This window comes from Amblyomma mixtum, chromosome 5 (genome assembly GCF_055824585.1).
Source record: "Amblyomma mixtum isolate Tamu chromosome 5, ASM5582458v1, whole genome shotgun sequence".
NCBI lineage: Eukaryota > Metazoa > Arthropoda > Arachnida > Ixodida > Ixodidae > Amblyomma > Amblyomma mixtum.
Window position 1 is genome coordinate 85843308 of NC_143016.1, and position 12900 is coordinate 85856207.

The following is a 12900-nucleotide window of genomic DNA, read 5'->3' on the forward strand; positions in this document are numbered from 1 at the left end:
GAATATTGTTTTCGTCGCTTACTTGAACGGGAGAATGCCTGTGAGGAATGTGCACGTGGTCAATAGCCCCGTAGGAATCGTATTAGAGAATCGTCGGTAGGCAAACCCGTAGACAGAACTGCAGTGATTGCGTAATACAATAAAGTTATTGATTGTACACTAACATTGTACACAAACAAAGTTCGTACTAACTATGGCAAGCAGACTGTTCAGTATTCATCGATTTCATTATGGAACACCTTACCTCTGAATATTAAAAACTCGCGTTAAGTATTTAATTTTAAACAGACCTTAAACAATTCTTGATAGCAGAAAGTTGACCATTCGTTTCTTTTTGTTTCTTTTTTTTTCTTTTAATTTCCTTCTTTTTCTTCTTTTTCTTCGGGGTTTGTGTTCTTTGTCTACAAATGTATGTATTGTGTCTTAATTCGGTATCATCTTTCATTTTTAAAATGCTGCGCATTGTTTACTTAACCCAATGTTATTATGAACAGGAGGTCTCCTTTCAGTCATCGAATGGGGCCTCCTTCTGCATATCAATGTATATTGATCATATAATTCACTAATAAAAAATTCTGAAAAAATTCTGAAAAATTTATGTCACGAAGGCTGTGTCAGGGTAGCACGCTGCAGCTGTGCTGTGCTGGGCTCTAGACCGCCTCGATCCCCACCTGCTGGCGAACGGTAACATCTTCTGATGTCGATCACAGCGACTGGAAGTCCCGAAGGCATACACAGCATTGGTTTGATTCTTGAGGGCATTTTGCTTACGTGACAGGTCGTGAGTTTGCAGCCCGCATATATAGACCTGATGTCCTTGATGTCCTATTTCCTTTTTGCATCCCTTTTTCCCTTTTCGTTTGTGCAGAGAAGTCTACCAGAGCTCTCATTCTACTTAACTTTCCCTGTCTTTCGTTTTCCTCTCTCTCGATAAACAGCTCTATTAATTTTTTAGGGATTGCATCATAAATTTCTCGCTAACCTATCCTCACGCATTGTGAACAAAGTAGTCTACTACGTACGCCCAAGTCGGGCCAGAGTGACAATACCTATTAAAACTACCGGCCGTTCCAGCTGACGTCACCTGGCTGTCACATCGGAACTAGAAGCCAGGAGGAAATGCGGCTGTGAAGCTGATGCTGCCTTGTATGCAAACTGTATTTACATTCCAAAGTCTGAAGGTTTGAAATCACATGCGCACTCGGATATGAAACCACGATTAACGGATCTTGAAGGAAATGTTCGTAAATATTTCTAACTCAGCAGGAAATCTTTGAAATTGCGCTCCCCTGCTTGAGCACGATACGTGATAATCTCGGGCTAGGACTGACGATGAGCTAGAGTGTGGCTCTCTTTCACCTGGTGGCCACCCGGCCTGCGATAATATAATGTGCTTAGAGTCGCGACTGACGTCACATTTTCTGCACCAAGTGGGAATTTCATAAGGTTTTGCTGTTAATGTAGAAGGCTTATTTTCATCATCAAAACTTAACTGCCTATTTTTAGAGCGAACCAGCCAACATCCTGGTGAATAACGGTACACACAGTACGTGCTAGCTATTGCAATTTGTTTAGACCGTGTACCATGCTTATATGCGCACGACATTTAGCTCCACATCACTCGAAGTGCCTTAATTTACAATGCCATTCCGAGCTCCTAAAGAATCGTCTCGATAACATTTGGTAGCAAGGCAAACTTTAGACAAATCAGCGAGCATCATATTCGCGTGTGAATCATGTTTTATGCACACAAACCAGCACTCATGCTCATCAAAAGTCCAATCGTCACCGTTCATATTGTCTTGGTATATTTCTAACGTCTATTTTTGCGTGCTGAATCGTTCCTATGCGAATGCATGGACATCCTTTCAAAACAGATGTGGATGGAAAGCCGCCTGTGGATGGCGACCAAGGGCGGCAAATCCTCGATCCTTTTCTCTTCCTCTCGTTTTCTTTTTAGCGTCTGTGCGAGTGTCTGCATTTCTGTGTCGTTTTCTGAATTGCATATGACGTCGTAAATCTTAATAACGCCGTACGTGTCGCGCAGACAGTCTGGGAAGCAGCAGGCAAAGCCAGACTGGACATCATGCATAAGAGATCGCTCAGCGAGCTTCTACCTAGACGTGCAAAGGAAGACAAAAACATAAAAATAAACCTCTCGCTCCCGGTACCAGCATCTCTATAGCCCAGACTAAAAGCAGGTTTATATTTAAGGAGCCGGTCTCCCGGAGTAAGCAAGAGCTCCTTGTCAAACGTGACTGCACATATACATTCATGCAAAGTGCAAACGCTAATCCGTGGATACCTCCTCTATCATCTGAAGTAAAGTTTTAGCCGAGTCTCTCGGAACTTCTGTTTTAACTTCTGTTTTGCATCACTGTATGCATTTACATAATCCACGCTGTCTAGCCGTAGAGCATGCTTTAACGAGCTAGAACTTCTTTCATCTTATACGCAATCCTAAATGCGCGACCCCTGTTCAAGAACCTTGCTTGCTACGTAAAAAGAAATAGACCCGCCAATGCGCTTACATATGAAACAAAAACAACTGCACGTGCAGTTCATTGTAAGCCGTTCTGATGGTGGTGTCTGTGTATTGTCGATGATATCTCTGGGTTTTTAATCATTGCGCACGCGCAATGGTAGGTGCGCGCCTCGGGGCAGTGTATCAGTAACGGTAGCGAGGTGCCGTCTGGATAAGCTAAGACTCTCCGATGAGTATAACGAAAGCGATCGACTAAACCTATGGATAGAGAACAAATTTTGTAGCGAAAGCTACATTGGCCACGAACTTGCGATTTCGCTGTTGCAGTGTGCTCCGAGGGGGCACAGAAGCCGACCTTGAGCCGTTGCCTAGCAACTGCCACAGCTCGCGGACACCGCGCCATCTGGCATGACGTCACACCGCGCGCCTCGCCGCGGAGCCGCCACCGCCATTTGGTATGACGTCACACCGCTTGCCCCGCCGTTGCGCTCGCTTTCACAACGTATATCCTGGCATAGCCGAGCTAAGCCACTGCCAATTTTTTTTTAAGGTTTGGGCTGTGCCCCGTCAATATCGATAAAGAGAAGTAGCCAACGAAATAACAACAAAGAGCAAACTAATTACAAAGAACACATAAGGAGAGAAGACGTGAGCTTTTTTTCTTACTTTTCGCTCTTTCGTTACTATATGGTTGTTTCAGTTTCGTTCTGGCCACCTTTCCTTACCATGCTGACCTGTTTATAAAGGCTTCAGCTGCTTTCCTCTGAGCAACGGCTTCTTTCCCGGCGTTGCACTGTAGCCATCCGAGGCTTGCAAGCATCAGGAAAGTTAAAACATCGCTTAACTCTCCCCTGGACCCCAAAATTGCTGTTATCACGCTGGTGCTCAAAATCGCAGTGTTGTCTTGCAATCTGCTTCAAACTAACGTTTAGGAAATTTGCGTTCTCTATACAGAATACTTTTAATGTAACTTTAAGCCGGAAGTGACTGTGACGTCACAACTTCACCCGTCGCTTCGTTGCTAAATGAAAGACGCGTCCATGAAAGCAAACAGCTTGTTTGTGGATCAATTGAGAGTCCACCTGAAAATCAACCTGCGTGTGTACGTAAAGACTTACTACATAAAATACCGTTTGGGTCGCGAAAGAGCAGGTTTTTCTGGGGATGAACGGAGGACGATGGTTTTCTTAACCGGTATCCCTTGGGTCGCGACGGCTGCCTCCGCCCGGGCTATGACCCTGGCTTGATCGGCCGGGCAAGAGCTGGACAGCATGGCCTGCCACTGCCCTTGTATAATGTTTGTGCTGCACTTTGGTGTTTCAATGGAACTTGAAAGCCGGCATGTTTGAAAGTGATTCCCGCCAAGTGTATGTGTCTCGGTAATGCGCTCTTCTGTTCATGGCAGTCAAAATGAAAAGGATGGTTAGAATGAGCGTATACTGGGTGCCAAAAAACTCGCGCAACACGAGAGCCACGAATAATTTTACTCTCCCCGCGGCCTGCGCGTGCAGCCTGAAAATGACGGGTGCATTACGGGCGGGAAAAGCATTCAGCTCTCACTGTTACTTCTACGTACCGACAAAGCAGGAAAGTCTGAAGCATCCCAAGCCGATGTCAGCGCCAACACGTAACCTAGCGGCAGAAGGAAGCAACTTTGAGGCGGCCCCTTTCTTTCAGACCCTTCGTCGAAAGGGATATTTCTTTCAGACCCTTCGTCGAAAGGGATATCTGAGCTACACTGCCGCACTCACCTTACTATGGTTGATGCCGCAGAAGAATGCCAAAGCCATGTCTACGCAGAGACCGGGAACCGCGTTAAGAACTAGTACTCTGAAAGGATTACTTGCTTGCTAAGCACTGCTTAGACAAGACACAGCTCAGAAAAGAACGCACATGGACATTGCGCGATCTACGCCCCTTTCTGGGTTGTACCGTTTGTAAGCAGCGCGTAGCTATACGTAAGTACAACCAACTAGACAGTCGTAGCAGAGCTACCGTAAAATAAAAGAATTTGAATAGTTTTGAACACTTAATACGAGGTGTTTCAGGAAAGAGTTTAAGTAAAATGCTTGAGGTAAAAGATATGGCTTTTGCGGCATTGCCCTCGACGCTGTGGCTCGGCTTTTAACGGGGAGTGCCCGACTGTAGGTGCGCGTTCTCATGCATGCACCATGTGGTACATGGTGCATGCCTGCACCATGTACCACATGGTGCAGGCATGCCCTTCTAACCCCGCTTACCCCCCTTTCCCCTCACCTACCCGAGAGAACTGGGAGGCTGCCCTGCTCGGCTGCTTTACCCTAGATAGCCAACGAGCTATCTAGGGTAGGGCCCGAGCTGCTGCAGAAGCCACTGCGATCCCTGACTAGGGACCCCTCCTAGAATTTATAAGGGGCTGGCCCGTAAGGCCAGTCCCCACTCTGTCCTGTAAATAGCCCTAAATAAATGTTTTCCGCCACCACCTCCGAATACGCATGTATTTTTCCACGATGTCGTTAAAATTTGTTGGCCCACAAAGCCGAGGGTACTCGCGTTTTCTAAATTCTAAAAACTGACGTGGCGGTTACTAACGACCATTTACAAATCTCTAATTACAACCACGCGCCTAACTCTAATAGTTAAAAAGTTATGTGTTTGGAAATTAGTTAACCAGCTTGCTGATTAAGATGATTGACCGGTTTTCTGGTGTCTGCCAACCTTGCCAATACTATGCCGCAAAGGCAATATTTTAACCTCAAAAGTCTCATTTTTGAAAATTACTAGTAGTCTTCCCTGAAATACTTGATAGAAACACATACAGGTACAGAAGAAAGTGGTAGACAAAGCAATTGACCCGACGAGACATGTATTTTTTTTTTCTGACAAATGTTCATGGTCAGAGCATGTGTATTTTTATTCTTCACGTACCATTTGGACACCTTGTGTCTCAATGCGTCACTATGTACAAGGCTGCAAGCAGCGCAGTGGAACAGAACAACTGAGGTGCCGTCCGCGCTTTTCGCACAACACGCCAAGTTGACGGAGGAAACCCATGCAATATCACCTTTAGAGCTCACATTGTTCACGAATCACAAAAATCAACGAAAACATAGATAATACTCACAAGACCAATGCTAAAAACAGTGACGGAAAAAGTGGTTCACTTTGTGCCCGCTTGCGACACTGCAAGGCGAGAAACAAGTGGCAGGTATGTAATGTGTGCTTCGGCCCTTCGTGAGCGGGACTAGATTTTCGTGTCTCTCTGTCAACGAAGTAACGTAAGTTTGTTCGCGCTCGAAGAAGTGTGGCCGGAGTTTGACGGAAAGAAAAAAAATGGGACAAGTAACGTTCAAATTTTCCGCAACCGGAAGTTAGAAAAAAAGCTGCAATTCAGTGCGTTGAAAGCCCGTAAACTTTCAAGCTCGGAATCAGTTTTGCCACAGCACGAGAGGTGTTGAACAGTGCTAGGTACTGCAGGCCGACGCTCGTTCATAATACATACATCGTGTACGGTACGCAGTAAGGCAAGAAACGGGTTAAGAAACAGTTCATTGAAGGAGTGGTAGTGAAATCGCCATACTTGCAGTAAATTATGATGATCGCTGAACAATTGAACAAAAAAACAAACAAATGAAATGAAATAAGACGCTTAGGCGATGTACAAAGGCAAGTGAGCTTTTCATTATCTTTGTCACTTCTTTAAGAAAGTTTCATACGTAAAATAAAGGCTCCCGTATGCATGCACACGACTTAGCACTGGGAGCCAACGTGATCATAAGTGTTTGAAACACATTTTCGCAGCTTTTACTTTTCTGTTTAACTTTGCACGTTTGTCTGCTGACAAGTTTTTTTAGTCAAAGCGTTCCGTCTCACGATCAGGACAGCGCGCTGTTGCCGTGGCTTTCTTTTTGCCACGAGAAAAACACAGTGAGACCGTCACTGCTGAGGAATAAATAGTGATCTGCGGTCACACAGCGTGAGGGTTGGGTACAGAGTAACAGGGTCACGTCGCGATGAGAAAGGCGGTCGATCGCTCTCGGAAACGTCGATATCGCTGACCGCTCGCGATTGCGAAAGTGAGACGAAGGTAAGCACAGGAGTCTATCAGGGAGAGTTCAAGCACGCTTTCGCGTGCGCCAGTTTCAGCGCAGTAGACGTCAGTGGTCTGTATATTTGTCCCGTGCCGACGTTCCGGGTACAGGTTGCGGTGTGGCCAGGCGACTTGATTACCGTTGCTCTCAGGAAATGCAAGTGCTAGTGCTCGTTGACTGGCTGAGACCCTTGCGACCCATGATTACTGGCGTAGGTGCCTTTTTTTTTTAATCTTGATTTGCATTTCACAGCCAAGAACACGAGCGGGGACAGGTCGATGACCTCCGGGTGTGAAAAACGGTTTCTCACAGCGACTACCTAGTCTTCTTTAGCCTTGAGGTTGCGAAGGGGAGGAAGATTACTGCCCTCGACGTCGCTGTTTCACTTTGGCGAGGTAGAACAATCATTGCGACTGGTACAGCCACGGGCCTTGGGTGGGCTGATAGTGCATTTCCAAAATGCGGCTTTTATTAACTTCTGCGTTATTTCCATGATGTAATAATACGGGACTGATGCAGGACATCAGAAAATCTATGCCGGAGGAGCAACGCTCTGACTGAGCGTGCCAGAAAGTAAAGTTCTTGAGCCTCTGTGTTTTCTGCTGTCACACCACTGCCCGCGTAACACGTGCCGCCTGCTTCGTCCTCTCGTGTGCGGCCCCCACGTGTACGACCAGCGAAACCCTCCCTGAATACGCCATGCGCCCTTGCATCCTCTCCGCCTGGCTCCTCGGCCGCGTTCCTCTCGGGGAGCATCTTCGAGGCTTCAACGCTTGCGTCGTTGCGCTGAGCTTTGCCGTACGAGTGGAACTTCCGGCTTGCACGGAGGCGGCGCCTCTTGGCGCACCACCGCCGCGCCTCCCAGCGCGTCCGTTTCGAAGCTGAGCGGACGCGTTGCCGATCTCTGCAGAGAGCGGCGGCGGGAAGCCTTGCGGACTGCGAGGTTCTTGTTGGTCTCAGGGCCGCACGCGGTCGTGCCTTCGCGTCCTTGGGCGACCTCTCGGGGAGGGTCCCGGAGGTCATTCGCTCGTGGGACTGGACAGTTCGGAGGGCGTGCCGGGCAGGTGGCTCGAGTGGTGCGACGACAGGTTGCTCGGAGGCGCGCCCAGACCGTCGTCCGGGCACAGGTAGTGACCGCCGCCCATGGGAAGCATGCCCATGCAGCCGGGGGGGTCCCCCGTGTCGTAGCCGTGCATCTGCAGGTGAAAAAAGAAGAGGCGAGGTTAGAGCCCCGAACAACATGCGTGAATCCAAATGTCCTGAAACAACGCGAAGACTGACACAAAGACCGCAAGCCGGAGACAGAAGGCATGTAACTGCGAGCAAGACCTGACCACACAGTCAATCTCGTGCAGACCACCTTCCATTACGAAACTCCAAACCAAAATCCAGACATAGACGATGGTCAATTTCTGAGAAGCTCATTTTAATGCCGTGAATGACTTGACAGTCAGCGAACCTCCGAACGCTGGATTTTAAAGCATAGGCTTAAAAGAACCTTTGAAACTCGCACTCATGATCAATGTACCCTTCGCATCGCCTTACCTGTGGTCATTCATAGCAGTGTGTGGTCATTCATAGCAGTGTGCCGCCAGTACATAACGTATTTACCTCGGCAAGCACACTGAGCTGTCTCAACTACTTTCACGCAATAAGATCTATTGAAAGGTGTGGAAATGGAAATGAATAGGTTCACCGAGGTTTGGAATTTGGCATTTCGGGTTTAATGTGGAAGACTCCGGATTAATTTCGACCACGTGAGGTTCTTTAACGTGCACTGATAGCACACAGCACACGGGGGCCTTGCGTTTCGCTTCCATCGAAACGTGGCCACCGCGGCCGAGATAGCACACACGTATTTCTGGTTAGAAGCCAAGCGCACTAACCACTGAGACACCGCAGAGGGGCAGCTGTACCTAGAGAATTCCCCATTCTTCCCCTTTCACTCACGTTGTTGCTTAAGGAAAGTAACATCAATGAAAAAAGGATCGTACAAAATGCATTTCCCTGAGGTGACAATGAAAAACATCCTTCCGATGAAGCAACTTTACTACCGAAGAAAATGCTCCACATATGTGGTTGAGACGCCATGCATGCACAGTTGAAGGAGGGAACTCAGAAGGTCGTTTGCATTTTGTCACAGAGGTTGCTACAAGGTCAACACCTAAAGGCGTTTTTAGACACATGTCATCGAACCACTGCAGCGCCCCGGGTCTTGTAATGTTGATCTTGCTGCGCGGCAAGCAAGATTTAGATCACATATGCTTCGAATGCTCCCTCGCACTATACGATTGCTTGCCAGTGGAGTTCTCAGTGAGACCTTCAGAAAAACCCCGGTCGTTCAGCGACTATTCTTCTCCTATACATGCTTCACAGGCGCAGGTCGCACTACTGAGTTGCTGAGGACTGCCTTCGTTTGTTTGTTATCTGGTACAACTAAGAGTACCTAAACTTTCCAAGGAACGTAACTGCTCATTAAACTTTATTGGACAGGTTTAGTCGTCACGCTGAACTCGCTATACCTATCTAGCGCATAGACGGCGCATACTGACATACAGGATGTGTACAAAAACTATCCGAACTGCAGTCATAAAAAAATACTCCACATATACATAAAATTACTTGTAAATCTTCGTAATAGAAACATCCTTCTTCACCACAACGTTCCTAGCGCCACTGCCACGCATGTTATGCCCCCTGGAAGTCTGTAACCGCAATTTCCTTCAGGTACTGCGGCGAAGCCTCAATCAAACTATTTTCACCGTTTCAAAATGGCGTCCTTTCAGTCTTTGTTTCACTCGAGGGAAAAGAGGGAAGTGGGGCGGGGTCCAGGTTCGGACTGTAGGGAGGGTGAGGTAGCGTTAACGTTGTGCTTCGTCACGAACTCCCTTACGCTTATAGCGACGTGACTGGGCGCATTGTCGTGGTGGAGAATCCAGGTATCGGCGATCTCTCTTCGGGCACAATGCGCCATCAACATCAACCGCTGTAATGATCGGAGGCCCAGCCAGCGGAGAACGGCGAGACAGTCAGGCGCCATCAGGTATGCGGCCAAAAGCGGTGCTGTTTTTCGGAGAAGATGCAAGGAAAAGGGTGCCTGGGGCGGCTTCTGGCGACGGCGTCGGCGGACAAAGGCTATAATCCCCTTCGCCGGCGATGCTGACTGCAGCTCTGGTGCCGAACTGCGCTCCTGGGGACTGGCAGCGGAAACAGGCGAGCCAGTCCGGCGTCATCAGGCTACTGCTACGGAAAGCGCTGCTGTTCGGGGGAGACAAAAGAGACACTGCGTGAGGCAGCTTCTGGCGACGGCGTCGGCGTACACAAAGGCGTCTAATCCCTTCGCCGGGAGGGCTGAGTGCGGCGCTTCTCACGTACTGACCGTGGAACGACGGAAGGGACCCAGTGCCGACTACAGCGGGGGCGGCGGCGCCGCCAACTCATTAACCGCGTGCGCCCTGAGGAGCCGACAAGGCAGGGGCGACACGGCTGATTTGTCCCTGAAGAGGTCACCGTTGTGAGCGGTCAGCGCTCGCGTCCCCATCGATCAAGCTCATCACACAGCAGCAAAGACCTTTGGGCCTGGTCAAACAGTTCGCGACTGAGAGACGCCATGTTCCTCCTTGCCCGTGTGTGTGTGTGTCTGTGCGGTGTGCGGTGCCACGTGGGGAAGGCGGAGCCTAAGAAGACGCTGGCGGCCCATTGGACGCTCAACCAGAGATCAGATTCCCTAGCTGGGTGCCTGGGGAATCTGAACGGCATTTAAGCAGCCATCTGTGGGGTGCCAGATCATCCCTCCCCCATTTTCTGACTTTGGTCCACTTGCTACTGTACAAAATGTAAAATAAACCGTCCAGCTTTGCTATTCCTCCCGAAGGCTTCCCTCCGTAGTCTGGCTGCTTCGCCCTAATGCGGTGAAGACCCTGGTCACGATTGCAGCCGGCCACATCAACTGGTTGGCAGCTGTGGGATGGTCTGCGCGGCGTCCTGGCTCCGGTATGGGTAAGTGCACGGTCTTTTCTCTTTGACTTTTGCCAGGTTGTACAACTTTGGAAATTTGTAAACCTAGGTAATGGAATGTGGCTCCAGAGATGGCCTGGGAATCTTCTCTGACCACTAGTAGAGACTAGCCGTCGCTTGGGGAGCAGACATGGACTGGAAAAAGCTGCGCAAACCGGACCTGGTTTTGATATGCGGGAAATTGGGCATCGATTGTGGGTCTATCCGTAGGAAACCGCTCTTAATAGAGGCAATTGAGGCAAGCGGTGCAGACGCGGAGGAGATAGTCGGATGTTGGGAGTACATTCGGGAGGAATTAGAGAAGGCACAGGAACAAAAGAAGCGAGAGGATGAAGAAAAGAGGAAGCTCGATCAAAAGATGCGAGAGTGGGATGAAGTAGCTCAACAAGAGCGGGAAAGGGAGCTGCGGGGGATCATCACACGTCAACTTAACCTCGTAAGAATGAAAACAATTCGATCTAGGTTTAGTGTTTTCCGAACAGGCGATGAAATCAGGACTTTTCTTCAAAATTTTGAAGGCATTTGTACGGAGGAGCAGCTAGACCGGGGCTATTGGTCAGTTATGCTGCTGGCTTTCCTCCCGTGTGAAGTCGCTAATGAACTTGCGCGCCTGTCGGACGAGGACGCGGAAAATTATGCTAAAAGTGCGCTTTTCATGTACTTTGGAATTCCCGCAGAGGTTGATCTCGAAACAAAAATTGACGGTGGTCAGGTGTACCACGACAGTGTCAGCGAGCGACTTAGGAGCTCCGCTCAGTCGCCGGAAGACACGGCAGCTGCTCAGAAGTGCCGGGAAGGGGCAGATTTGGTCCCAGAGAGAAGGGTCACTTCGGCAGCGAGGACCGAGGACTTCGGTCAAAATTCTAGCAAACAGTGCAGATCCGCAAGCCGCGAGGGCTCGGGGGATAGTGTAGGCACTGAAGCTAGAAATGAAAAGTGCATATCCGCCAGCCGCGAGGGCTCGGGGGATTGTGAAGGCACTCAGGCTAGCAATGAGAAAAAGTGCCGATCCACAAGCCGTGAGGGCTCGGGGGATAATGTGGACACTAGGGCTAGAGAAAAGTGCATATCCGCAAGCCGTGAGGGCTCGGGGGATAATCAGGACACTAAGGCTAGCGAAAAGTGCATATCCGCAAGCCGAGAGGGCTCGGGAGATAATGTAGGCACTGCTAGCAGTAAGGAAAGGTGCAGCGCGGCGGTTTTGAGCCCAGAGCAGCGTGCACGTTCCGGAAAGAAGGCGGCCGTCTCTAACCCTGAGGCAGATGCTCTGTTGAGAAGTGAGGTTGATTGCTGCGATCGAGAGGATAGCACACAGGACAAAAACCCTACGTTAGGCGAACAGCGTGGTTCAGGTCCAGTTGCAGGCCAGAGCGTTAGTGGCGTAAGCTCGAACAGCAAGCCTCGAGAGAGCACATCATGCTCAGGAGAGAGTAAAGTGCCGATGAGACAGTCAGATACTGCGACATGCAGTGACTCGCCGAAAGCACGAGCCCATTGTTTAAAATCAAGTGGGAAATGCGGCTCGGTGCTGCGTCAGAGAGAAGACGCGGAGGGTGAGGACACCGCTAGAAAGGGAGGCGCGCAGGGCCGATCTGCTAAGGCAGTTTTCAGAAGGCGGCCGCGCGCAGGGAGAACCAAGCGAGAGCGTGCTCTCCTGAGAACAAAGTACGGCCCGAGGACACTGGAAAGCTAAAGGCCAGCCAACAGTGTAATCGGCCGAGGCGGTCACCGCGGCACGCCAGGTGCAATAGGCACCGCACAAAGGCAAGAATGACAGGAAGGGTTCAGAGAAAACGAAGGCCACCTGACCCATTGGCGCGACGCTGCGGTAGCAGGACGCGTGGAACATGCGGCAGGGCACAGAGAAGCATGCACGGCTACCACGCGAAAGAACGCCGCAGAACGCGTTTCAGTCTAAGGCCATTCTTGAACCGAGAGGGGAATGCTCGTAGGCATTGCTTTCATAGATCGTCCCCCTCCCGCATTCTTTTCGGGTCCTGCTCGGGCGTGGGAGACGCGCGGCCGGGTTGCGGAACAAATCAACGTCGCGTGGCGTCTGGAGCCCGAAGAGGTGAACGCGCATTTAAGCCCTAAGGCTTTTGTCGGGTCTCGGCGGCCCCAGCTACTGTTAGTCTGCGACCGCGCCGAGCGCGGCTGAAGAATAGGACCCCTCGTGTCGCGACGGGGGTAGTTAGCAGATTCCGAGAATGAGTCTCTGCTTTTTCCTTTTTCTCTTTTTTTTTTGCTGCTGCCGAAAAAGTTTTGAGCACATGTAGTGTTTGGATGCTCGTTGTTAACTTTTGCAGCAGTGGTCTGGCATTTCTTTTA

At 49.7% G+C, this 12900-nt stretch overlaps 1 protein-coding gene across 2 annotated transcripts in view; it reads right to left on the reverse strand.

Annotated features, from left to right (window-relative positions):
• Window positions 1-6789: 6789 nt before the first annotated feature.
• The window catches only part of tup (LIM1_Isl and LIM2_Isl domain-containing protein tup), a 169946-nt gene continuing 163835 nt past the window's right edge, over window positions 6790-12900 (reverse strand). For both annotated transcript variants that reach the window (XM_089545389.1, XM_089545388.1), the window contains one exon: window positions 6790-7751. In XM_089545389.1, coding sequence (XP_089401515.1) covers window positions 7575-7751 — 177 coding nt within the window. In that variant the 3' untranslated portion in view covers window positions 6790-7574. The remainder of the gene's footprint in view (window positions 7752-12900) is intronic.